Below are 25,131 nucleotides of genomic sequence, written 5' to 3' on the forward strand. Positions count from 1 at the left end.
TGATGAAAAAATACACAAGCATGATTTTTTATAAATTTTCCAACGAAAGTCTGATACGTGAGATTTTTTAAAAGCATATTTTAGAGACTCTTGTATAGTACAATTATGATACGACGATATTAAATAGGAAAATATATGCTAAGTTTGTATACTTTTTGATGAAATGTGTCACTTATTCAGCAGTAAAAAAAGTAATGATATACTTTGCAACGATGGATAAAAGCATGTTTACAACACATTATACAACACTTACACACACATTAACACATTCCAAACCTAATCAGGACGTTTTCCATATTATCATAATTATTATAATTGTCGTTTATTATGATTATTGCGACTCGCCGAGCGAGCGAAATCGAATATCAATTAAATTGGACGATTAAAAAGCAACAACAAATGAAAATCATGTCATCGCGTTTGAATCGCAAAATATTATTTTGCCAGGGCTGTCAGTGATTTAGTATAATTATAGTTGACGTATATTTTTCACGAAAAAATGATATATAAATAAAGAAAGTTTAAGAATGAAGCAGTTGGAGGGCGACGAAATAACAAAACAAAAAATATGAAAAAATAAGAGTCAAAGAGAAGGGGGTGGGAGACAAATATTTATCGATCATATTTTTGGTGGTAATGATAATGATGACGATGATTATGATGATGGCGACGATGAGCCATGGTTACGGGAATAAAAACAGGGCGACAAGACGACGGACGGGTGTGTTGCATGCTTGTATGGAAGTTGAAATAATGTACAAATATATGGATACATGTATGCATGCGTATAAATGCATACAAATATTTATATATAATATAGAATCATATAAATATATAAATAATTTAAAAACTGAGAAAAAACTAATAAGGCGTGCATGAGCATTTTCAGCAATCATTAAAAAAAAAGTAATAATAGTACGAAATTTCTTCATGACGAAAAAGGCAAAGACACCTATAACTTCTATGTATTTATTGTTACATAAATGTTTCAAAATAATGATTTATATACTTTTACCTCCTTAAAAAATCGAAACAACATTGCAGAAGTGAATGCAGAATTATTGAATATTGATAAAAAAATATGTCGATTTGGAAATAGCGTAACGAAATAATAAGTCAATGAGTCATGTTTGCTAGCTATATTATTATCTTCAACTATTTTGAGAAAAGAAAAATCACGATTGCGAGCTAAATATCATTCTCGTGAAGAAGCATTTATTGTCACAAAACTTAATGTAATTCTTCAAAGTATGTTATATATCAAATGATTCTAAATAAAAACTGAATTCCTTCTCCAAAGTATTCTTCTTTATTATTATTTTCTTCTTGAAAAAATCTCGTAGATTATGAAGGTGTAAAAAACTTTTGACGAAAATAAATTGCATGATATTCGATTATATTTGGTAAAACATTTACAAGTACAATTTTTTGTTGTTATTTTTTTGTTTTTTAATTTCTGTTTCGTTCAACGTAGTTTTGTTGTAATAATTAATGATAATAATCATGGTACTCTACATGTACAGGCAAGGCATCGTCGAAGACCGTACCAACTTTTTTCAATATATTTATTTGTAGTAATTATCTAGTTATCTCAATGTCGTTTACGTGTTTACTCAATAAGAAAAGTATGTACCATTAAATCATTTTTAAAATTTTTCCATCACTCGTTTAAATTTTATATTACCGTAATATATTTATAAATGTACCCTACGTTTACTTTTCAATAATTTTTTCTTTATATTTTCAGGAACAAATACATCTTTTTTTTTATTTCTGCTTAAATCCACTTATACAGCAATTCGTCGCGATCGCCACATAGCAAAGTGGGTCATTCACCCCATTTTTTTTCTATATACCGTGTGCACGTGTACATATCCAAAAAATCATTTCAATTTCAGCCAGTGTGCACAATACAATAATTAAAAGAGACGAGACTTAAAACAGCACACGTGATCGATGCTATTTTTTTAAATTTATTTCCTAATCAATTCTCTGTACACTTAAAATCGTTATTTTTTGTTTTTCGTGAAACTTTTTTTTCTATATATCACCACTTTTTTAAATTGTATCATATTTACGCACGAAAGTTCGCGACATTGTTTATCGTAACGAAGATGCATCAATTTTCATTTATTTGAATAGTTTTAATCATATATTATATACGTATAAATATGTGGATACAGCTATACATTAGGATGTCACTCAGTTCTCAAGTTACATGGAACTTCGCTCCAAGCTATAGAAACTTTTTTATACATTTACTTTTTGAAATTTTTTGACTATTTTATATAGTCATTTAATTGTCACAGTAATTTAGCAGGACATTTTCAAAATTAAAAAACTCTTCGGAAAATTCTGAAAAAATTCACACGAGCTTTTTCATTGGTTGTTAGACTTTTTTGAAAAATCGTAGAATCGTAATTACGAATTTTTTCATTTTTAGTTTCAAACAAACTTTTGAAACCACAGGAATGAGGTCCCCTACAATTTGGCAACTTAAGTGACACCCTACTATACATATATATTATACGAAGCGTCGCACACATCAAGTCCATCGCTACGTTTAAATTTCCACTCTTCATTATCACAGAGTTATACAGTTTTTTTTTATTCCTTGCGTAACAGTTTATAGTTTTCTTACCCGGTTAATTATGAATTTGTTACCGTTTTTTTTAAGTGTATCCAAGTTCTTGAATTTTTTGGACGAACAAATGAAATCATGCTTTGTTTCTATCATAATCGTAAAAGATATCAAGCTCAAGTACTCGCACGCACAAAATTACCGTATGAAAATGTAAAAAATCCATCGCTGTGTCGACTTTCTCTCTTATTTATTATGAGTTATCAATTAATAGGTTTGAAGCGAAAAAAAATTATTTCATTATTGAGCAGTTGAGATCGAAGTCCCATTAACGGAGACATTGACGGGTACGCTGCTTAATAAATGCAATTGCCTGTCTGAAAAATTGTCTATGATTATAATTATTTTATGAATATTTCGTTAATGTATTCGAAGCGTCTGGCTATTGTGAGTAAGTGCATTGATGAGTAAGACTATTGTTATAAATTGCGTATGATAGTATGCTTGCAGTTATTATTTATTATATTGAGAAAAGAGAGAAACAGACATGGGCAAAGACATTATGAATTTCGACTATAAAAAAATTCTTTATAGTTGCAATAAAAATTAAATGTTAAGCAACAGAAAAAAATGTGTTTATCATAGGAAAGATATATTTCCATGGCAGAGATTCACGGAAAGATTCATGAACCTAGATTTCAAGAGTGAAGAGATTTTGCCAAATTTCGTTTTTTCCATTGTTTCTATGATTTTATTTTACTTAGTGTACCGCCGTTCACTGAATGGGTATGAAACGGTTTAAAATACATATTTTTAACATAATTTTTCATTTCATCCAAGCTGGAATGTCACACAGTAACTTTTTTTTTAAATTCATTTATTTTTGACTGCGAGACAAGTATCGCAAGTTCTACAAGTTCAATTATAATTTTTTTGTAATTTACAATTTTCATATATACATCAAGAATACACGCATCAGACATTTACGCATTTTTTCTATAATATTGAGAATTTTCATAGATTCAAAGTAGCCGAATCGAATTCATCTTTCTCATTCTTCCACACTTCATTCTTTTAATCATTTTATCATAAACGTTAATGCTTACTATTAACTTAATTAGCGGAAATATACATCTAACTGATGATAATAATGATAATATACACCACCTCGTGTGGTACAATAGACTATGTACAAAAATAACATAAGAAATAAAAAGTCTCTTACATCCAATGATCATATCAAATAAAATTGAGAGAGATAAATTACGTCTTTGAAGAAAATTTGCACTTATTTATCTGAGGGAAGTACGCATATGTTACAGTAGACAGGAACGAGTTTAAATGCACATTTGTATATTAGTCTTCCTTTGAAAACGCCTCGCTTCCTACTTTCAAATAAATGTTCTTTCACCCCAGAGTTTCGATAACACGTAAAAATCCATTGAGTAAATAAATTTTACCAATAATACACTTGAACGCGACTTACGTATACATAGTTTATATGTGTAATTGTATTATAGAATATTTTATATTCGCAAAGTATCTTTGGTTGCAAAGTGATGTCTAGCGAAAGACCAAGAAAGTATGCGTACGTTTCTTTCTTTATTTTATATAAATTCAATCGTGACAAGATGGTCCCAGCTGTATATTAATATAGTTTTTTTTCACTTTATGCCGAAAAATGCCGAATGGATCCCAAACGTTTACTTTTTGTTTGAATTCTAAGTTCGTAGAACGCATCTACGTTTTCAATTAATTTTATTTAATAATTTCCATTTAGATATTCTAAGTATTGATATTTAAGCCATACACAATATAGATCGGAAATTTTTCATTACAATTATTTTGACTTAATCGAGCAAGTTAAGTTCATTTTATAATTTTTTTTCTTAAATTTAGTAGTTTAACGTTTAGCCTCCCATCTTGTCGCACCCTTTGAAAAATGCGCTCTAGCAAATGAGCCCGTTATCCCTGTTGTCACTTATATCACACATCTATCAAATACACGTATAGATATAAATTAATGTATGTGCGTACACGCGTTATACAGCTTTATATTGATACATGATATATTTACAGAGAATATTTTTCCCTTTTTTTCAATTCTGTTAGCGCGTTTTATCAACACTTTCCTCTGAGAAAAAATTAATTTGCGAATTTATAAAAGATCACGCTTCGCAGATGATATAAAACAATCGCAAGAAAAAAAAGTAAAATTATTATCTACTATAATCGATATGATAATAAAATAAATATTAATAATATTATAATAATAAGATAATAACTATAATAATAATAATAATGATAATAATAATAATAATAATAATAATAATAGTAATAATAATAATAATAATAAATAATCAAGAAAATTTCAACATATAAAATAAACTCACATCTAATTAATCTAGTCAATAAAATATATAATCAACGATTTTTTTTCAAATAAATGTCAGACACTGCTCAATCGACTTACTACAAAGTTAGAAAAAATTGCAGCTACTCTCATATAGTTTTTTTGCCCGCTACGTACTCGACATCCACGTGCACATATACATCATATATATTTTTTCTTTTTGTTAAGTAAATATCCTTGTAAATCTTTTTAATGTTTTTTTATTTCTTTCATTATAATTTCATCCTATTTACACCCTGTATCGTCGAATATATTTATACAACAATATATATTACGCTATATATAATTTTAATGACGCCGATAGGCGCTGTCGTAATTTTCTTTAAATTCATCTGTCATACATATAATATTATTATAAAGGATAATTTTTTTTATCCACTGTCGCGCATGGCGAGTACGCGAAATTTTCTTCCTTATTATTTTTTTTTTGTCGTAATTGAGAAAGTGAATTATAATAATGATGCTGCTATGTATGTATGCGTGGCCTAAGTATCTTTTGTTTTGTCATTAAGCATGAACTTTATGGGTATGTACTTATGACATCTGCGATTGAGCGATCAAAAGTGCCTCGAGTTCATCGGCAGATCGAAGCAGAAAAGCAGCGGATTCTCGATAGCCCGTTACCAGGGCTCTGACCGCAGCCAATTCTGTTGGATTCAGTTTGTGATTGATTAGAGGTTGTTTCGTTGAGTTCTTCATACTCAAATCTGTAGGTCCTGTTGATAAGTTAAAAAGCGTTTTAGAGTTTCTTTTTCCACTTGACTTAAAGTATAAATGTATCAAAAATTGGAGCTAAAAAATACTTACGTGATGTACCATTGCTGAGCAGTCCCGCGGGAAAACTCTGAGCAGGATGAAGCCCGACGAACTGTCCGGGCTGCATACCGGTCGGCGCGTTTCGCTGCTGAAAAGCTTGGCCGAAATTCGGTCGGAACATGGCGGTGGTGGTTCCGGCAGCCGCGAGCGCCGCCGCGGTGGCGATACTGCCGATTCCGTTCGACGTCGAGCTCATCGTGGCTTGGCTCTGCATCGGCTTATTGTCGCTCTGGGCGTGCATCTTGGACGACGGGGTTAGCGCCAGGGGCGAGCTCGACAGGTTGGATGAGCTATTCTGGAGATTGGCCATGCTCGTCAACGGAGTGTGAGCCGCCTGGGCCGTGGGCGGCGTGTCCTCTCGTTTGACCTGTTTGACTACCGGATTCCCAGAATAGTGATCCATGCCGACTCTAGAGTCCGTCTGCTGTTATTGAGAAAACAAAGAGATTAATAAAGGAGAAATAGGACCTATATTACCTAGTATATGCGTGAGCTTCTCTTTTATGGGACCGAAGTGACTAATTAAAAAATAGAGAAAGACAAATGAGAGGTGTAAAGTGTCAAAAGCAGAAACTCGGCGCTCGCGTGTTCGGTGACGCACGTGGTTTCAAATATTTCGTCGCTGAGGGACACTTCTTCAATAAAGCGCTACATTTTTCAAACTCGCTTTTTAGGATAAATGAAGAAAATTCCAAAAATATATTTCATTTGCGAATTTAGATTGAATTTTTCTGCAAGAAAATCGAATTTCAAATTCTGTCATATACTGTAAACAAACACTACGTCAGAAGTATTTACATCGAGAGCGAAAAGAGAGAAATCAGGACATCGAATGCGTGTTTCAACTTCACATTCCGTTTGAACAACAAATTAAAGAAGTAGCGTTTTATTAGAAGAGAAAAAGTTTATACGAATCTCAATGAACATGTGCGCGCCAGTACATCGTTGGCATTTTTACGAGACACAGAGCAAGCAATATACCCGAAGAGATAATTAAAATTAAAAAAGTCCTCAAGTGAGATCGTTTACCTCTTCTTCACGCATTCGTTTTGTTTTCGCGGGTGCTTCATAGATACGCACTGGCGAAGTGTTATGAATAATTTTTTGGTTTTTAATCCTCATTTTGTCCGTAAGCAAGGCTAAAAACCTTAACGATCACAATCACAACAATCACTCGTTCAAACACTCGTTGGATCCACTCGCGCACAAAGCACTTTAACTCGGGGCGCGACGATGCGCGTTCTCGCGAAACCAAAACACACTTTAGAGAACGAGAGAGCGAAAAGGGTCACTCGGAAAACGAACTGTTTATAGACGCACACGCTGCTCTCTTGGCCACCCGCGCTCTTTGCCTTACCGTAGCCAACTAACTAACTCGGTAACAAGTGTTCTCTCGCGCGCACGCTTGTCTCCTTATGTGCGTGTATTGGTGTGCACACGCGTTCGCCCGCCTATGTGTACGTGTGTGAGCGTAGAGCACGCTAGAGTTGCGTTACATTCATAATATCGTAATATAAAAATAAACGTGAAACTCCGAGCGCGCACCAGTCCCGTGTACGTCCGATACTGATGAGCACGCAGGCATCATCATCTGTGCATACTATTTGATCGTCATTAGAAAGTAGGTATTATAGGCAGATATAAGAGGAGTAGCAGAAGCCCAACTAACACATCTTTGTCGCACGCATGGCTACGGGGGAGGGGCTAAAACCTATACTCTCGTATTACAGAAGTAACTTCTCTCTCTCTCTCTCTCTTTCTCATTCGTTCTTGATCTCTCACTTTTCCGTGCTTGTACAATCTCTTTAGACTACAGCATCTATCGCCATCGGTATAACCAAACCTATCTCATAACGCCTCGTGCTGCGCAAGTTCGTGCGTTCTAATCTCAGCTTTTTGCTTGCTTAAAGAGAAAAAGACCTCAAGGGCACATGGAGTTTGAATTTTTTCGGTAAATTCCAACATATGAATACCGGTTAAGGAGGGTTAATTGTAATGCCTATTACACATACTTTATACTATTACTTTATACTATTTCACGAGGAAAGCTGTTCTATTAATACAACATGTCTCACGGTTATTTAATATTTGAAAATCCGCTAAAGATCTCAGACAAACTTCAAGAAGTAAATAAGTTTATTGCGAATAATTGAAAGTTGTCACGAAGAATAGGGCTTGTCGCGAGTGGTGATCGCACGATCGACGCTCTCAAAAGACAAACATTAGAGACGGAATTATAAATAAAATAATTATCACAGCTAAAAACAAACAATGAGAATAAAAGCGTGACAGTATTTCTATTGAAATCAATATAACAATATTTGTAATTTAGCAATTTGATTTGTAATAATCTTTAAAGTGTCCAATTGCCTTTTTACCGGAAGCTCGTCTATTTATTGGGATGATTGTCCTAATTCTATTTATTGTAAGTGTATCTAAATCTATTTTTTTCATTTTTTTTTATCAAAAAACGTGTGATTTTATTGTAAACTCGCGCGTGTTTTTTTGAGCGTAAGGTGGCATCATCAACGAGCGTTCAAGATACGGGGGCTATACCCACCGCCGCTGCTCACACACATATATCACATGTAAATCGAGCGGCGCAGTTAATTTACATACACGAGGGTTATCTCCGAGCTGCGAGCGAGAGAGAGAGAAAGATGAGTAAGAGAGCGAGCTTTTTTCGAGCTAGATTTCAGCAGCCAAGCGATTGGCGTGTGCGTGTGTCAGCCGAGCTGGCCTGAATCGCACACAGATGTATCTATATATGTTTTGTACCAGCGAATAAAGACGCGATGTTAATTAGCGGCAACGAGTTGCACTGGACGCGCGCGTTCCCGAGTCAGCCAATCGCCCGACGAGCGATTACACTTTTCTCGTGTATAACACGGGCTTTTAATACGCCGTACGTTGCAGAATTATTATTACTCATGGAAAAAAAAGGGAAAAAAAACACAACTCGTTCGCAATCGTCAACGCGAGTATAACTGGCATGGAGTTAATATCTGCGCGCAGATTTTGTCGTATGGCGTCCTGCACAGTACGACATTAATGTTCAGGTATAATAATTTTTTTCTCTCATCGCGCGTGCACAAAAAAATGGTTGCGAAATTCATATACGAAAGATAACTCGGTGCGCGATTCATCGATCGATCTATGTGCGCACGAGCGCGAATATGTGTGCGTAATATATAGCGTTTAATGCGTCGCTCACGATGTCTCCGCCTTCGTGTTGTACGTGCATGTGTACATCATGTCTTAGATGTATGAGTCGTTGCACAAAAGTCACGCGTATTCGTTAAGAGAGGTAGATAGTGGGCCTATACACATATGCGTATGCTGGCGAGCTGCTGCTGTGGCTGCTGCTGTTGCTCCGTCTCTGCGTGACCCCAAAGGTTATCGCCGACCTCTTTGCTCTCTCGGTTCGTCGCGCTCGCTACGTTTAATATACGTAAATGTATACGCGCGGAGCATCGCCTACGGTATACGATATACAGTGAAATCCGCTTATTATGGCCACGTCGGGACCAAGGCTTTTGGCCATATTAAGCGGCGGACCATAATGTACGGCGGACAATTATTATATTTATTTGATTATAGTACATACAAATTTCGGACATCGAATAACCGAAATAATCGTTAATTTTTTTTGCCGATTATTTTTAGTCAAAATTGTGTCAATATAATTTTCTTATCATCTGCATAAAACTGTACTTTAACGAACATTTACAAACCCTTTTTTTTAAAACTTTTTCAACGTCAGCATCGTTTCGAATTCTTTGTACACCTCGATTGTCCTTAGCAATAGCAGAATTTTTTATATCACTTCTATTTGATAGTATTTTAGAAAAGTTTGAAGCCCTAGTCTCGTTTACATACGCGCGTTTTATTGTACTTTTGGATCCAGAAAAAAATTCGACGCAGTTAGTTTTTTCTTTTATCGTATACTTACAGTAGCAGCGGGCAGTGTGGGCATCGGCTGGGATACGGGCTCGAGACCGACGCGCATACGTTTGGCGTTGTCGCTCTCGTTCTCGCAGGCCGTCGCCAGGATTTGCTCGGCCTGCACGGAAGTCAGGTGGGCCGGAGTGGGTCTTGCCGCGTCCCACGAGGCGCCCTCCCTGCCGCGCTTGTTCCGCCTGCAGCTCTTCAGATACGTCCTGATGCGTTTCCGGGCGCGCTCCGCGAACTCCGGGAACTGGCGGGTGCAGCTGTCGATGATCGCCTGGATCTTCTCCTTGGGCTGCTTCGAGATAGGCGTCATGCGGTCCAGATTCTCGTCCACAAACAGGCGCACGAACATCTACGCATTTTTTATTTCATTCGTTATGATATAATGTGAAAAATTCGAAGAGATCGGTATCTCGTACTAACGTTAAAAGCTTTGAGCCGCTCGGGATCGTGATGGCGTGGATCGAGTCGCTCGTCCACGTCCTCGTCGTCGTCGTCCTCGTCCTCTTTGTTGCCGCTGCTGCTTGTCTCGTCGTGGGCGCTTCCGGCTCCCTCGCCGGCGGGGCTGAGCTCGCGGTCGCGATCGCGCGACGGTGTCCCGGAGCCCGGGGGTGGCGTCTTCTTCAGGCTGATTTGGTAATTGGCCCAGAGCGTGGCCATGTCTTCGCCGTTGGGCCCGACGGCACCGCCCGGAGTCGTGGCCGAGCCGCTCGACGCCGAGTTGACGCTCTGGCTCATGTCGTTCGGCTCGGAGTTGCCGTTGCGAGAATCTGCAGGCGAGAAAACGAGAATGAACATGGTTAAAGTTGACGGATGATGGATATAGGTGACGACGCGTAAAAAGTGAAAGTTTCATGTAATCGAAGATATAATGAAAACATTTCACCGGAATACTCTACTCGAATAAAATAATGGAGCCAAAGGTAAATTACAGGGAGATCCAGTTTCATATTTGCGTGTCGAGTTCCGTATGGATCGTTGCCTGTATTTCAATTTCCAAAAAATATTCACCGGAAGTTCTCCGGTGATTTTTTCATTGCTCTTGAAATGATTTTTGAACGCCAATATGCTACAATTAATTAATGTAGAGGTGATGTGAACAGAGTACCCAGATGCTATTTCCACGAATTCACGATGTATATCGAAGCCGCATAGCGCACTCAAACATTCACACACATACACGCACACGCATGCTTTGTAGCTTTTACCAACGTGTAATCGTCAGCGTTTAATTAGGTAATCAAGATATTCGAGCGTGCACACATAGTATATGCGGCTTGGGCTTTATAATATACAGCATGTACGCATATATGCGTTATATATACCGCCGCTTTGGCGTATATACGAAGAGAGAACACCGCGGGTGTATGCGTATATGTGCGTGCGCGATTCTGTATGATATACGAATAATAGCTATTACCTATTACGTTATTAGCGCTAATTATTTTAATGAAGTGCCGGGCACGCGCTATAATCTATTCATGCCTCGTATTATATTCGCAGTGTGCATTTGTGCGTCCCGAGAGTTCGTTCGTTTATTCGTTCGTTCGTTCGTTCGTACGAGCTATATGAGCGTGGCTACGCGCAGAGAAATTGCAATAAGCGGGCGCGTACATAGGCTATTATTTAATACCTAATAAATACATTAACGGCCGAGTGACGCGCGCGCGAGCGATCGGCCTCTCCTGTAAAATGCACAGACGAAAAATAGTTTTTTTAGCTTCTTTTGTTTTTTGCTTTTCTAAATTGTGCATATAAACGCGTGTCGAGCGTACCGAACGAGCTCGTACATACGTACACCGTTTTGGTGTCAACGGCGTTCAGATCTACGAGCGGTGATAAAGAGTCACGCCGGTGGAGTCACGATTGCCTTTTTTTAGCTCGAATAATAACGTACTCGTGCGTCGGAGAGGAAAAAAAATACACAGGAAAAGAGCGAAAATGAATATTGGAGCTGGAACATGCGAGGTGTAAAATTGTATGCCATGGACTTGTTTTGAGTCATGACAAATGCATCGGTCTCTCGGTACAGATGGAAAAACAAAAATGAAGGAAATATGAATAATAATGAGAATTACAGGGAAATCTGCTTGAATCGAAACTTTGGTCATTAATTATCTGGTGCGTCAAATTTTTTTCTATTTTTAAATTCGTGGATTTTCGAAGTATGATTTGACGTATCTTGTCTAAGCAAGCATATATTCTTTTGGATTTTTTTTCATCGTGCATAGAGTAGATAAAGGAATTTAGTCATTTTCTGTTTAATCGTTAAGTTTTTGTATTTTGAAGAGCGTACATCAACGGAAAAATTGAGATAAAAACGTGAGATAAAAGAAATAAAATACGAAAAGTTCAGTATCTGATTTATTTTGTCATCATATAGAGTTTCCAAGGTAAAGCTCTTTAAATGATCAATGGGCTAAGCTCAAAATTGTGTGATAGAGCAGTACATTCAGTAGCCAAGAAAAAATGTATGACGACTTCAAGAACGAGATTTCCTGTATTCAAAGTATTCATGCCTCGGGCTCAATTTGTATACAAGATTATACAGATTTCGATAGTAATTAGTGTTAATCTCTTTATTTCACTACTGTAATACGCATTTTTGACATTAGAATATCGAAGCACGATAATGATTGACTTATTGCCATATTACATTCGTCGTACTTACCAGTGAGGGTCGAAGAGGTGAGATTCCCCGAGGACGATGTATTGACGCTGCTGACGTTGATTCCGGACGACACCGGCGAGTTGGCGTTCAATTGCTGCTGCTGCGTCGACGAGGTCTGGCCACCGTTGCTTGCCATACCAGCTGTGGCGCCGTTGGCCGGTGACAGGGCGCTGGCTATGCCGTTGCCCGTTCCACCGCTGCTACTGTTGCTGACGATTCCGCCGCCGTTGCTCAACTGTTGCTGGGCGGCAGCTGCGACGGCCGCCGCCGCGGCTTGTGGACCCACCAGGCCGGGCGGTACGACGCCGCCCTGCTGCTGGGCCTGGTGCTGCATCTGATAGTTCCACGCTAACAGCATCAGCTTTAACTTGTCCGGATCCTTCATGAGTACGCCTGTTTTGGAAAATTAAATGATGCAACTCGATGTATATTTGCAAGACGATACAGAATCCCTGGTAGAAATACTCAATATATTTGGCTAGTTTTTAGCGAACTAATAATGATATAATAATTTCTCGAAATATTCAATATCAAATACGTTCGTGCATCAAATCGAACGCAAACACTTTTGCCTTTCGACTAATGCTTCGAATCTGTTGTACGTGCCGAAAAGATCGATCGAAAATACCTCGAATGCGAGAGTCAATAAAATAGAGAATAAAATAAGAAGATTAACTCTACGGGCCAATAATTACAATAACAGAATCTTTCGCACCTCGAGACCACGCGAGAACCCGACTACATTCGTACAACCATGACACTTTTCAATTTAACGTGAGAACGGCGTGCAGGTAAGAAATCGATTATCCTGTTATATACAGCGCGGGCGAAAACAAAAGGTAGAATTGAGCCGAGCTTATTAAAGGCACAGGTGTGCGCGCGTTCGAGTATATATATGAGTATAGAAATAGTCACGTTCCGAGAGTTACAATAAGGATAGAATATAATAGGCAAAGTGTGCAACTTATCTATATACGTATACTCACTCGAATAATGGTCGTCCTCTGATATGTCAGATGGCTCTGGAGTCGATATGTTCTCCTGCAACAGACATAAAAACAATGGAACTTAGATTATAATTTATTCGCACGATGAAAAAAGGATTGAAAAAAATGTTTTCTCATTAAAACGTATTATATTATTATATTATACTCAATCATCTTGCAAGTTTTCAGGGACAGCACGAAGAATAGATATTATTATATCGAACAACTAATATATAAAGCTGAACACGAAGCGCGAAGGGCAGGGGACCTCGAGCGATTGTAGCTGATGATGATTGTGGCAAGCCACTTAACACATTCATCTCTCTCGAGCTTATGGGTTTATAATATGGGCGCAGCATTTCTTCCAGACACCTTTACCTTATTGCTTATTTTACATCGCTTTACGTATGTGGGGCAAATTTTCTGAACAGGAAAAATAAACTCAACGGTTGATTTTCCATTTTCGAAATCAGTATTGAATTTGATGTGAAATACAGTGAAATCCGTTTATTATGGCCACGTCGGAACCACGGCTTTTGGCCATATTAAGCGGCGGACCATATGTACGGCGGACAATTATTATATTTATTTGATTATAGTACATACAAATTTTGGACATCGACTAACCGAAATAATCATTCATTTTTTTTGCCGATTATTTTTAGTCAAAATTGTGTTATTATAATTTTCTTATGAATAATGAGTTGTAAAATCATCTGCATAAAAGTGTACACTAACGAACATTTACAAACCATTTTTTTGAAAACTTTTTCAACGTCAGCATCGTTTCCAATTCTTTGTACACCTCGATTGTCATTAGCAATTGCAGAATTTTTTATATTGCTTCTTTTTGATAGTATTTTATCAAGTTTTGACCGCGAAATATCAAAGCTCTTAGCTATTTGCCGTTGATATAAAGATGAACCCTCATTATCGTTACACTTTTTCAATAATTTGAACTTATCTTCGATTGATAATCTTCTCTTCATGGTGAAAATTTCTTGTCTGTTACGTTGTTCATAGATTGATGCCGAACTCAAAACTGATGTAAATGTTTACGTTATTAGATATTTGAACATGAATTTTCGAACTATGTTTGGCCAAATTCACCGCCAGAGTGTCTATTATAACCGACTGATTTTTTGTATATTTATATCGAATAGGACCGAGACCGGGGGTTTTGGCCAAATTTAACGGCTGGCCATATTATCCGTGGACACGATAAGCGTATTTCACTGTATCTGATAATTTGAAAAAAAGTTCGGGTGACTTTTTCAACATTGTTTTAAATAGAGCCAATTGATCTCTCCAAATTTTATGAGAGCGATAATGTACTCCAACTCATAATAGCCCCAGCACAATAACAATCGAGCGAGTGGATGCAGCCAATTAATATTATGAATTCTCTTTAGAAACTATACAATATATGGAAAATCTATGTTAATCTCTGCTCAGATGAGCCCTACCCTCGTTCAACTATGAATTAAATTTTACATAAAATCATAATAATGAATATCGAGCGAGTATACGGACACTTCCTTGCGTGTATTTTAACAATATTTAATTTGGAAAGAATATAAACGATTGGTTGAAAGAAAAATTAATCGCTTTCATTTGTAGGGACAGTGGCATTTGTCAAATAGCGTACAGAACACCCGTGCAAAACGAGAGGTGCATGCAATTTTTATGGTAAATACCTATAAGGAATGATGTCATATTATAGTGGCGTCGAGGCCTATAACTAGGGAAAATTGAAAAGAAAACTACGGCGAATTGCGTTACGTACGTATACGAAAAAAAAGCAACATCATAGGAAGACGTTCTGCTGTGAATTATGATTGTCGTCGTAGTTGTCGACGTCGTATAGGAGACACATAGCTCTTATAATATGCGCTTGCGTAAGCTCTCCCCGTGCCGGCCAAGTTTTATATATTTTGCCTCGCTCTTCGCCGCCGCGTGTGTATACATGTACGTGTGGTTTTCATGTGTGCAGCATACGTATAAGAGAACATTGCGCGACCTGATATATTCTTGCAGGCTATCTCAATGGAAAAACTCACAGCAGCAGCAGCAGCAGCAGCAACAGCAATACGCAGCGGTCTTATGCTATACAGTGGCGTAAATAAATTGCGTGCGAGCTCGTGCGACAATCGAACTGCGCAAGCTTTCGTAATAGCACGCATTGGCCGCGCTTTGATATGTACTATATATACTCGCAGTTTGATTGATCAAGTCGTGGGAATAACATAACGACTAACGCCGATATTTTCTCGTAATGTCGTATACGATTCCGAGCAAAAGCACGATCGTCACGAAAATTTAATGCCTTTTCTGTTTTTTTTTTATATATCACGTGGCCTCGACGCCCATGGCAAGTGGAAGTGAAGTTGAAAAAAAAAGAAGGAAAAATAGTCAGTACGTCGGTGCTTCCTAATCATATCAGGCCGGGTATGCACGCATGCATACATGTATGTACGCAGCTTCCTCACCGAGAACACTGCAATTGTCGCTGCAGCCGCATTTGGTCTCTCTCACTCACTCTTTCTCTCTCTCTCGTGAGCGCGTCCGAGGAAGGAGAGTCAGCGAGGCGCGTGCAAAACTGCAAATGTGCATTGCCCTCTGCTATATATTAAACGTACAAGGCACGCATATTCCCCTTTCAGCTTGACTCATATGCTTTTTCTTTCTCTCTCACTTCTGTGAGTGAGTGAGTGCAAGTGTGGTGCATACGTGTGTGTGCGGCTTTTATATACACACACAGGCTTGCTTGCGCGCGGCCGGCGAGCAGTTCACCTACGCGATACCGTAACTCGCGCGCGCTCGCTCGACTTAGCCCATATAGTTCTCTTTCTCCTTCGCTCGCTTCGCTTCCGGCGGATGTACCCTGATAAATGGGGAATCCTCTCCGTGGCCGAGCCATATAGCAGCGAGAGTGTACGTATATATCGAGTATATGGCATATAGTACACACCGAGAAACGCTGCACCTTTTTCTTCGTTCTCCCTTTTGCTGCTGCTGCTGCCTTTTGCTTCTTCATCCATCCAACATACATCTATCATCGTCGCGGTCGTCGTCGTTGTGGTCGTCGTAGTCGTCGTCATATTTTTCTTAGCATTCGTTTATATATATATACGTGTGTGCGGTGCCTGCAGCCTGTGGTGGCATATATACAACTCATCGCGCGAGCGAGAACGAGTGCGACGCAGCGTAACACGTTTGACAAAGAAAACTCCACGCATCGAGTTTATATAGATTTGTTTAGTTAGCCGTTCGCTTGGGTGCATTTTTTTTATAACATAACTTGTCTGTGTGTGTGTGCGTGTGTGCGTGCGTGTATGCAAGCGAGCAATTAGGCCACTTGACAGATCGGTATACTCCGTGTTGGTGCTACATGTGCGTGCACACACCAATTGTTTGCGTCTCTTTTGCGCCGAGTGCAAAGTCTCTCGGGCATGCCAGAGAGAGAGAGAGAGAGAGAGAGAGATCGCGCGGGAAGGAGAAAAAGAGAAAAAGAGTAGAGAGAGGATTCCTCGTTACGAATTGCACGTGACGATGAGCGCTTGCGAGGGAGAGAGAAACGAAGAAAGAAAGAAAGAAAGAAAATAAAAGATCGCGAGCGTCGAGCCGAGTCGTTGAGAGAGATCGAGGGGGAGGAGGAGGAGGAGGGCGACGACGACGACGATGATGATGATGATTTGCGAGTTCTGTTCCACGGACTCTTAACTCTTAATAAATAAGCGGTACTACCGATCATCGTAGTCGTAGTCGTTGTCGTCGTTTTATTTTCCTCTCTTTCTCCTTACTTTGCCTCAACTTCGATTTTTCTCTCTCTTTTTTCTCTTTCAAGCGCTCCGACTTTATAATATAGGCCCACATTTGACGGAGGATAGTCGCTCAAAGCTTCTGCAGTTCAGATACGCTCGAGTCTCTTTCCCTTTCGTATAAATAAGCCATGCTGCTGCTGCTGCTGCTCGACTTTGCCTCGCTTATAATACAAGTATAACGTATACACACCGAAGACGTTGGGTTATACATATTGGCGACTACTCGGTGCAAGGAGAGATGCCGAGCACACACAAGGAGCGATGATTATTCATCTCAGGCTCGTGTGTTGCTGCTGCTTCGAGTCTGTATGGCCGTGTGTGCATGTGTGCCTTGTATTATATGCGTTCAAGGACTTGATGCGGTATACATATAACATAACACGTGTACCCTAATGCAGACACACATACACGAGAGAGCTTGATCACAGTTCGAGCCGAAAGGGGGAATCGTATATAATATAAGCTCGAGTCAGAAGAGCAGCTCCTTTATTTTACCAACGTATTATATACCGTATACGTATACGTTTGTCAGAGGCCTTTCGTATTTGTGCGCGGCAGCTTTATAACACAGAGAAGATAGATAAAGTCTATTCTCTCATGTACACTCCTCGATCGGCAAAAGTCCGGGAATATACACTACGTACGTATACGTGCCAGTTTATTGGAAAATAAAATCGCGCGTCGCGGCCACGGTATATAGCCGCTTAATGAACGCACACATCGCAATGCATATAACTACTGCAGGCGTACGTTGTGCACACGCGAGAGCGACAGATAGACGTCGTGGCGCGCTCACGGGTTCAAGCAACACACAGAGAGATAGAGAGAGAGAGGAGTGTTATGCATTTGACCGCATTGACAATAAGTACGCGCGTTGCGCAGTTCGCTCGTACCTTAACTCGGTGCAGCTACGAATGCAGTACTGTGCAGTGCAGTGCGGTATACGCTGCTAGGCACAATATATATTCGCGCAATATAAGCGACGATGCATGTGTCTACGTATTTTCTCTCTCTCTCTCACTCTTTTGTACGGATTATACGTATATATGTATGAGAGTTGACCCGACGAGCGTCTTTACACAACGAGGGACAATTGGGCGTAACAGTCTTGGGGTCTTTGCATCGTCGTCGTCTATCTATCTCCTCTCCGGCCGTTAGCGTCGTCTCTCTCTCTCCTCTCTTACTTACTCGCTCGGCTCTCTTCGGACGGCAGTCAGTCAGACTCTTCTTCTTCGTCTTCGCTCTGCTCCGAGTTCTGCCGGCGCGATATACATGTATAGTAATGGCGAATAAGCGTTTCTACGAATTCACGAGCGTATAACGCATTTATTCATGCGCCGCGCGTGCATTACAATGCGCCGAGTCGACTTTCTCCTGCCTGCGCTCCGTAATTCTTTCCTTTCTTTTTTTCTCTCTCCTCTCTTTTCTCGCCTCTTCTTCGTGCTGTACGTCCGTCTTCGTCTTCTTTTCGCTCTCGTCATACTACTGCTGCTGCTGCCCGCAAAGTTATAACTTACGCGCGCATACACAGACACTTGTGTGTGCTGCTATATTTCCAGCTCTCGCTGTCGTTTATCGAGAGCAATAATAGGTGTTACGCGTGCTCTCGTGGTATTTTTATTAAGACGTCTCTCTCGCATCCAGACGCGCTAACTATCCTCTCCTTTCCTGTATTATTATTATATGTATCTCGGTCTGCTTATATACTTCAGCCCCTGTGCGATCTGGTCTTTTTCTTTTGCTTCTTTTTTTTTCGTTTTCTTTCTTTTTTTGCTTCTACTTGTATAATATACCCGTGTGGGCCCGCTAGTCGCAATGATTTAAAGACGTACGAGACGAATTGATATGAACACGCCGATGACGACGAATACCATCTCCACTGAATACTGCGCATCATAGCTCTACTCGACGAAAGCGAAAAAATGTCTCGTTATGAATGTATGGCGGACGAATTTATACGTTCCCACAGTTATAGTTGCGTGGGCTACTAGAATGCCTTTATAAGTACCAAGCAGAACCGATCCCTCATGGATGTTACGCGCGCCGATCGATACGGGCGTAGTGCTAAAGGTATGTCATCAAAGTAAAAAAGACGTTTTTCTTCCTTTTTATAATTACTTTACTTTATTCGCAGAGCGAGAGGAATCAGCTTGACCGGCCGAGTTGCCTCTCACGAGAACTGAGGCACCCTCTTCTCTCTCTCTCTCTCTCTCCCGCGAGTGTGTACCTAGTTTGGCATTCCTTATTCGCGTTAGCTCGTGTTTTATATATAAACACATTGCACGAGGCGAGAGGGAAAGACGACGAGGTTTTTTGTGCCCAAGCCGCACAAGAAGCAAAAGCAAGCGAGAAAGAGAGAGAGAGAGAGAGAGATCCCTGCTGCTGCTGTTGCTTTGGTGCAGCAGTGCACCGCTTCTTGCGCTCCAATCTTGCATCGAGAGCCCGAAAGAACGTGGGAAAAGCAGCTTAAATACGTTCAGTGTAGCGCTGCCAGTTTGTGCTTTTATAGCGGACAGCCGAGCCCGTGTACTTCTACTACCACTGCGAGTGAACCTGTGCGCTAGTCCGCGCATCGAATCACCGGAGCCTTGAGCTCGCCCGCTCGCTCGCTCTTGTCTCTGTACATATGCGCCGTCGCGATTTTTCATGCCGATTTTCTGGCTTTTTCCATAAATATATAATACGCAAATAATAAGGTCAAAAAGCATCGAGCACAGAATCAGCTGAGCGTCGCGTGTGTACCTCTTTTGTCCGGCGCGCGCTTAATTTTAGTATATTGCGCACGGAAAAAACGATTAGTCAGAGAGATAGCGCGCGCGCCCGTTTCGTTGTCGTCGGTCGCTGCCGTCGCGCACGTCATGTATAAATACCTTTTATACTTGCCTCGTTATCTCCACTATACTCGCCAATAAAAATCCGCGCGTTTCAGCGAAAAAAAGAAAAAGGAAAGAGAGAGAAAAAAAGAAAACGACGACGATTCGCGAGCTTCTTTATATTTTCGTGCGCTCGAGCTTATACGTACGTAAAATATAATACATATTTTTTGCCGTGCGTCGTCTCGCCGCGGTGAGTTTTCTCGAATCGCGCGCGCCGTGCGATTATTGCTCGTGACTCCTCGACGTCATGCTGCAGTTGTGGCACACACATGCATCCTATACTTCGATATATGAATGCGCGCGGCGACATACACGGAAAGACGAAACGGCCCAGACACAGTAGTAGTGGCCGGTGCACATATACACGGAGCAGCAGCAGCAGCATCTCTCAGCTCTCTGGTCCATTAATCTTTCCACGGAGGAGAGCCACGCGGAGAGAGAAGGCGCGACCCGCTTTCACGCGCTCGCGCACGTGATGATGCTGATCTTCGGTGTCGTCTCCGTCGCCTTTTATGTATTTTCATGCTCTTTTATTTTTCCATCTTTCATACGTATATTTTTTTCCACGCGAAAAAGACTTTGGTATACACGATATACAGACGCGCGACCGAGAAAGGTATATATCGAAGGTGCATATATACAGTTCTAAATGATTCTCATACACCTCGAGCATAAGTAGCTATTAAAGGCGCCGCGCACAACCCAAGTCGCGGCCTGCATACAAGTATATAATATAATGCAAGTATAGCCACGAAACACGCGGCTGCACAAACAGTCGACTCTATTCAAGTAGCTGTTCTCTCTCTCTCTTTCAGGCGCGCGCGCGAACAAGCACACTCTGTACTTTGCAAGTTTCGCGATACGCGCCAGATAAAGTCAACGGGCGGCTCAAGTGTACACACGTATTTATATGTGTATATCGTAATCTCCTTGGCTTTGCAGCTCTCCTTTTTCTTCTTCTCGCTCGTTTTCTTTTTCTTCTTTTTTAAATAATTCCACTCGAGTCAAATTGACTGAGGCGCGCGAGATCGCAAGCGGCAACACACTTTATATATTATATACGCCGAGCGTCGATAGATACAGAGAGAGATAGATCGAATCATCGTCGTCCCAATCGGAGTTGCCTCTGCACGTATATGTTTATTATAATACATCTCAGTTGGCGAAGATGCCGGAGCAGAGCTAAAGCTCGTGAATCTGCGCGTGTATATAGCAACACGTGCTAAGCAGCTGGTCTCGCTCTCTCGAGCTATAACAGATTATACTTGTGCGCGCGGCTGGTCGTGTCTATTAGGCCTCGCAGATCGTAACTCCGTATCCTACATATATAAAAATAAACGATCAAATTGGCGAGACTACGGCGGCGGCATATCTGTTGCTGCTTGCTAAGACAATAGCGGCGTGCCGCAACGTGCACAGCTCGTGTCGATTCTATAATATGCACGCGGACTGCTGCTGTATTATATAGACACCATAGCCATTCACCTATACCCCTCGAGACTGGAGAGCCGAGTATGGCTCGTCAGGGTCGCAGGCAGCAGCAGCTCGTGTGCAGTTCGACTACTACCACACACACACATACATAGACCACGCTGCACTTGTGCATGTATCTTTGTATAAGTGCGTGAGTGCCTGTATAAGTATGCAAGCTGCGGCGCGGTATATAACGAGAGAAGGAAATATTATAATGTGAGCGCACACTTCGATTCTTGGGCTCTTTCTCTCTCTCTCTCCGTCTCTCACGCGCTTCATCGACCTCGACATACAATTTGCGACTACTACTGCTACTATATGTATATACAGAATCCAGTGCGACGCCGACGACGACGACGACGGCAGCGGCGAGTCTTTCGGGAAATAATTGCACTGTACGTGCACACAGCAGCAGCAGCAGTGAGTGCGTGCATATACGCGCCTCTGTGTGTGTGTGTATGCCAAGAAAGAGAGGCTAACGGACGCGACCTCCTTTTCCCCTCTTTTTAGAAAAAGAGAGGTGCCGCCACCGCGACCGCCACTGCAGTCACATGCATAGCCATCCTATATAGCGCGCGCGACTCACTGCACACACGTACACACGCGCTCGCACATACACGTACGTGTCCTTTTTTTTGTTGTTGTTATATTGCAATCTGCCGTCGCCGCTGCCCCGCTGCCGCTTTACGAGAGAGCGACCGAGCGAGAGAGAGAAAGAGAGAAATTCGTGATGTAGCGTGTGGTACACAGGCACACACGGAGAGGAAATTGCCACGAGCGATAACCTTCGAGCGAGTTAACGAGTTATATGTGCGGCGCAGGAGTGAGAGAAAGAGACAGACCAGAGGGAGAGAGAGAGAGATTAAAAAAAAAAAGGAGGAAAAAAAACAAGAGCCATGTGTGCGTTTGTAAGATTTCAAAATGTACACGAGTGTATTATGTACATGCGGCTATGAGCAACTGCTATACAGCATCATCAGCAGCAACGGTGGATGATGCTGCGCTTATGGATTTGTAATTAGATCACTGTTTGCTGGGTGTCGTGTTTTAATGAATGGCGCATCGCAATTACGATGAGTCAGTCGCATGCAGCGACGATTGAACGCGTCGGCTATTTAAAATATTTCAAGCTGCTGCAATCGATGAAAATCGTACCTCACGATATTGCCTCTCGATATATCGATCAAAGATTTACAGATAAATTCTTCGCTCTCTCTCTCGTGTTTGTATAATAATTGGCCGCACGTATTATCGATCTGCCGAATTAGCTCGACGCGTGAAATCTCTCACTCGCGTGCCACGCGCAGCTTTAATAGTCATGCATCATGCGCGCCGCAAAAGTTTAGCAGCAGCGAGCAAGTTCAAAGTCGTAGATATCAATCAGCCCCGGCTCTCTATACGACACACACGTGCATGCACGCGTGGTATATAATACACCTACACCTATACGCGATATATCTATACCGATCACGACCACGCGATTTCGAGCTGTTGCACATCGGCCACCGCCGACGAAGCTCGATTGCAAGCCCCCGACACACGACCGCCCGTGTTCGAAACTCATAGAGGAAACCTGTTTTTTCCTCTTTCTTTCCTCTTTCTTTATACATATATGTCGGAGAGAGAGAAAGAGAGAGAGAGAGCGTCGTCTCGTTATACGTGCGTGTATAATTTGACGCGCGCTCGATGGAACGGAGCTCGAAGAAGACGCGCTCGCGGTACCGAGTGCAGCTCGTATGCACTTTTGTGCAAAAATAGCGAGAAAGAGAGAGAGAGAAACTCTGCGGAGCTTGTGCGGCTCGGCCGCGAGACATCTTTTGAAAGATCTTCACGTATATAATGCGAAACGTGGACGAGTCAGAGCCGAGCGAGAGAGAGAAAAAAAAGTGAGAGAATCATGCTTTTGCCCAGTTTCTCTCTTTCTCTCTCTCAGCGCTGCAGTGAGCTCACAGAGAGCCGAGGAGGAAAAAAAACGCGAAAAAAAAGAATACGTGTGTATACATACAAGCTTCTGCCAAGAATCTTTTGGCTTGAATCCTGTGTATATACTACTTGGAAGAAGGCTGAATGGCTGCTGCTGCTACTTCTGCTGTTCTCTCTTTTTCGGAGAGTACCGAGAGAGAGATAAAGATACCCACACATGCACACTTCTTGCTTGTGTGTGTTTGAGAGAGAGAGAGAGAGAGAGCCGAGATCCGAAAATGGCTTTAACGTCTGGAGCAAAAGTCCTTCAAGAATTGGCTCGTTGCGCAGTACGTGCTGCAGCACTCGCGGCAAGAAGAGGCCGCCGCCGCCACCGCCATCACCGCTTTTTTTCCCGTACATAAATACATGAGTACGCCTGTGTGTGTGGGTATATATACTCCCGTATCGCGTAAAATCGAGCGAGAGATATTTCTCTCTCTTCCTTTTTTTTTTACTTTTATTTTCGAGTGTATCCACGGCCAGTTTTACGTTTACATACAATAGCTCGGCGGTGGCAGCAATAACCAGTTAAACCATTAATTAAAAACTATTCGTACGAATGGAGTTGAATGATAAAAAAAGAGAGAGAGAGAGAGACACGAACTCGAAATAATCGTCCTTTTTTTTGTGCCGAACGGAGTCGCACTGGCACAACACAGAGTGCAGGCGCGCGCGCAAGCTTCAAAAAGCACACTGCTGTATGCTAGAGAGAGAAAAAAAAAGACAGAAAAAGAGGGGCGAAAAAGGGCTTTTGTGTGCGATGCTACTGCTGCTTCTGTGCGCTACGTGCACTTTGCGCGTGGCTCTTTCGAGGGTATACACCATATATGAATTTTTATTTTTATTTTCATTCCTCCAATTTTTTTTTATACCAAAAAAAATGACTGAAAGAGCCGAGGTAACGAAGCGACGTCATCGACGTCATCGAGTATATATGTACGCTTATACGTTGTGCATGGCCATGCCGAGCTGGCTGAGAGCACAACAGAGCCAAGCTTGTGACTCTGTACGTGCTTTAATATTGAAGTGTACGAGTGCAGCGCGAGCGAGTGAGTTCATGTGTGTGTGTGTGTGTGTGTGTGTGGCGAGCAGGAGTGAGAGAGAGAGGCCAGCGCGCGATAAATAGCACACGCAGACTTTTCACGATAAGCTCTTTTGGCGTCGCGCGTCTGTCTCTCGCTATGTATATATACGTGTAGAGGAACGCACTCGACTGTGTGTAGCGTGCATTGCAACGCGAGCAATAGCTGTAATAAACAAAAAAAAAGAGGAGAGAGCGAGCGATGAAATAATTTTTTCGCTTCGTCGTTTTGCGTATATATTTTTTTTCATTCCTTTTTTTTTGCAGAGAGAGCAAGAGAGCGTGCTGCAACGTCGGTAATAATAAGTTTTGAATAATGCGCGCATCTCTCTGGAGAGTGAGCGAGCGGGAGAGAACGATGTCCAATTTGTTTTACGCCTTGAAACGCGTGGGATGAGAGAACGAGCGAGCGAGCTCGTATACACGTATTATAAGTACACGCAAAAAAGGAGCGAATTAATCGTTCGTCGAGTTGGGATGGGGGAGGGAGAAGG

At 41.2% G+C, this 25,131-nt stretch overlaps 1 protein-coding gene across 2 annotated transcripts in view; it reads right to left on the minus strand.

Annotated features, from left to right (window-relative positions):
* Positions 1-5,178: 5,178 nt before the first annotated feature.
* LOC106649986 (nucleolar protein 4-like) overlaps positions 5,179-25,131 on the minus strand; it is a 31,140-nt gene continuing 11,187 nt past the window's right edge. The window contains exons 1-7 of one of the 2 annotated variants that reach the window (XM_014367736.1): positions 14,171-14,442; positions 13,419-13,473; positions 12,433-12,825; positions 10,185-10,531; positions 9,763-10,113; positions 5,802-6,234; positions 5,179-5,710 (exon numbers count right to left, since the gene is read on the minus strand). In XM_014367736.1, the coding sequence (XP_014223222.1) occupies positions 5,529-5,710; positions 5,802-6,234; positions 9,763-10,113; positions 10,185-10,531; positions 12,433-12,825; positions 13,419-13,473; positions 14,171-14,407 (1,998 nt within the window). In that variant the 5' untranslated portion in view covers positions 14,408-14,442 and the 3' untranslated portion in view covers positions 5,179-5,528. Of the gene's footprint in view, positions 5,711-5,801; positions 6,235-9,762; positions 10,114-10,184; positions 10,532-12,432; positions 12,826-13,418; positions 13,474-14,170; positions 14,443-25,131 lie in introns of those variants that run through there. The other variant, XM_014367738.2, reaches the window with a different exon arrangement.

The sequence above is a fragment of the Trichogramma pretiosum genome, unplaced genomic scaffold (genome assembly GCF_000599845.2).
Source record: "Trichogramma pretiosum strain Unisexual culture from Peru unplaced genomic scaffold, Tpre_2.0 scaffold82, whole genome shotgun sequence".
Lineage (NCBI taxonomy): Eukaryota > Metazoa > Arthropoda > Insecta > Hymenoptera > Trichogrammatidae > Trichogramma > Trichogramma pretiosum.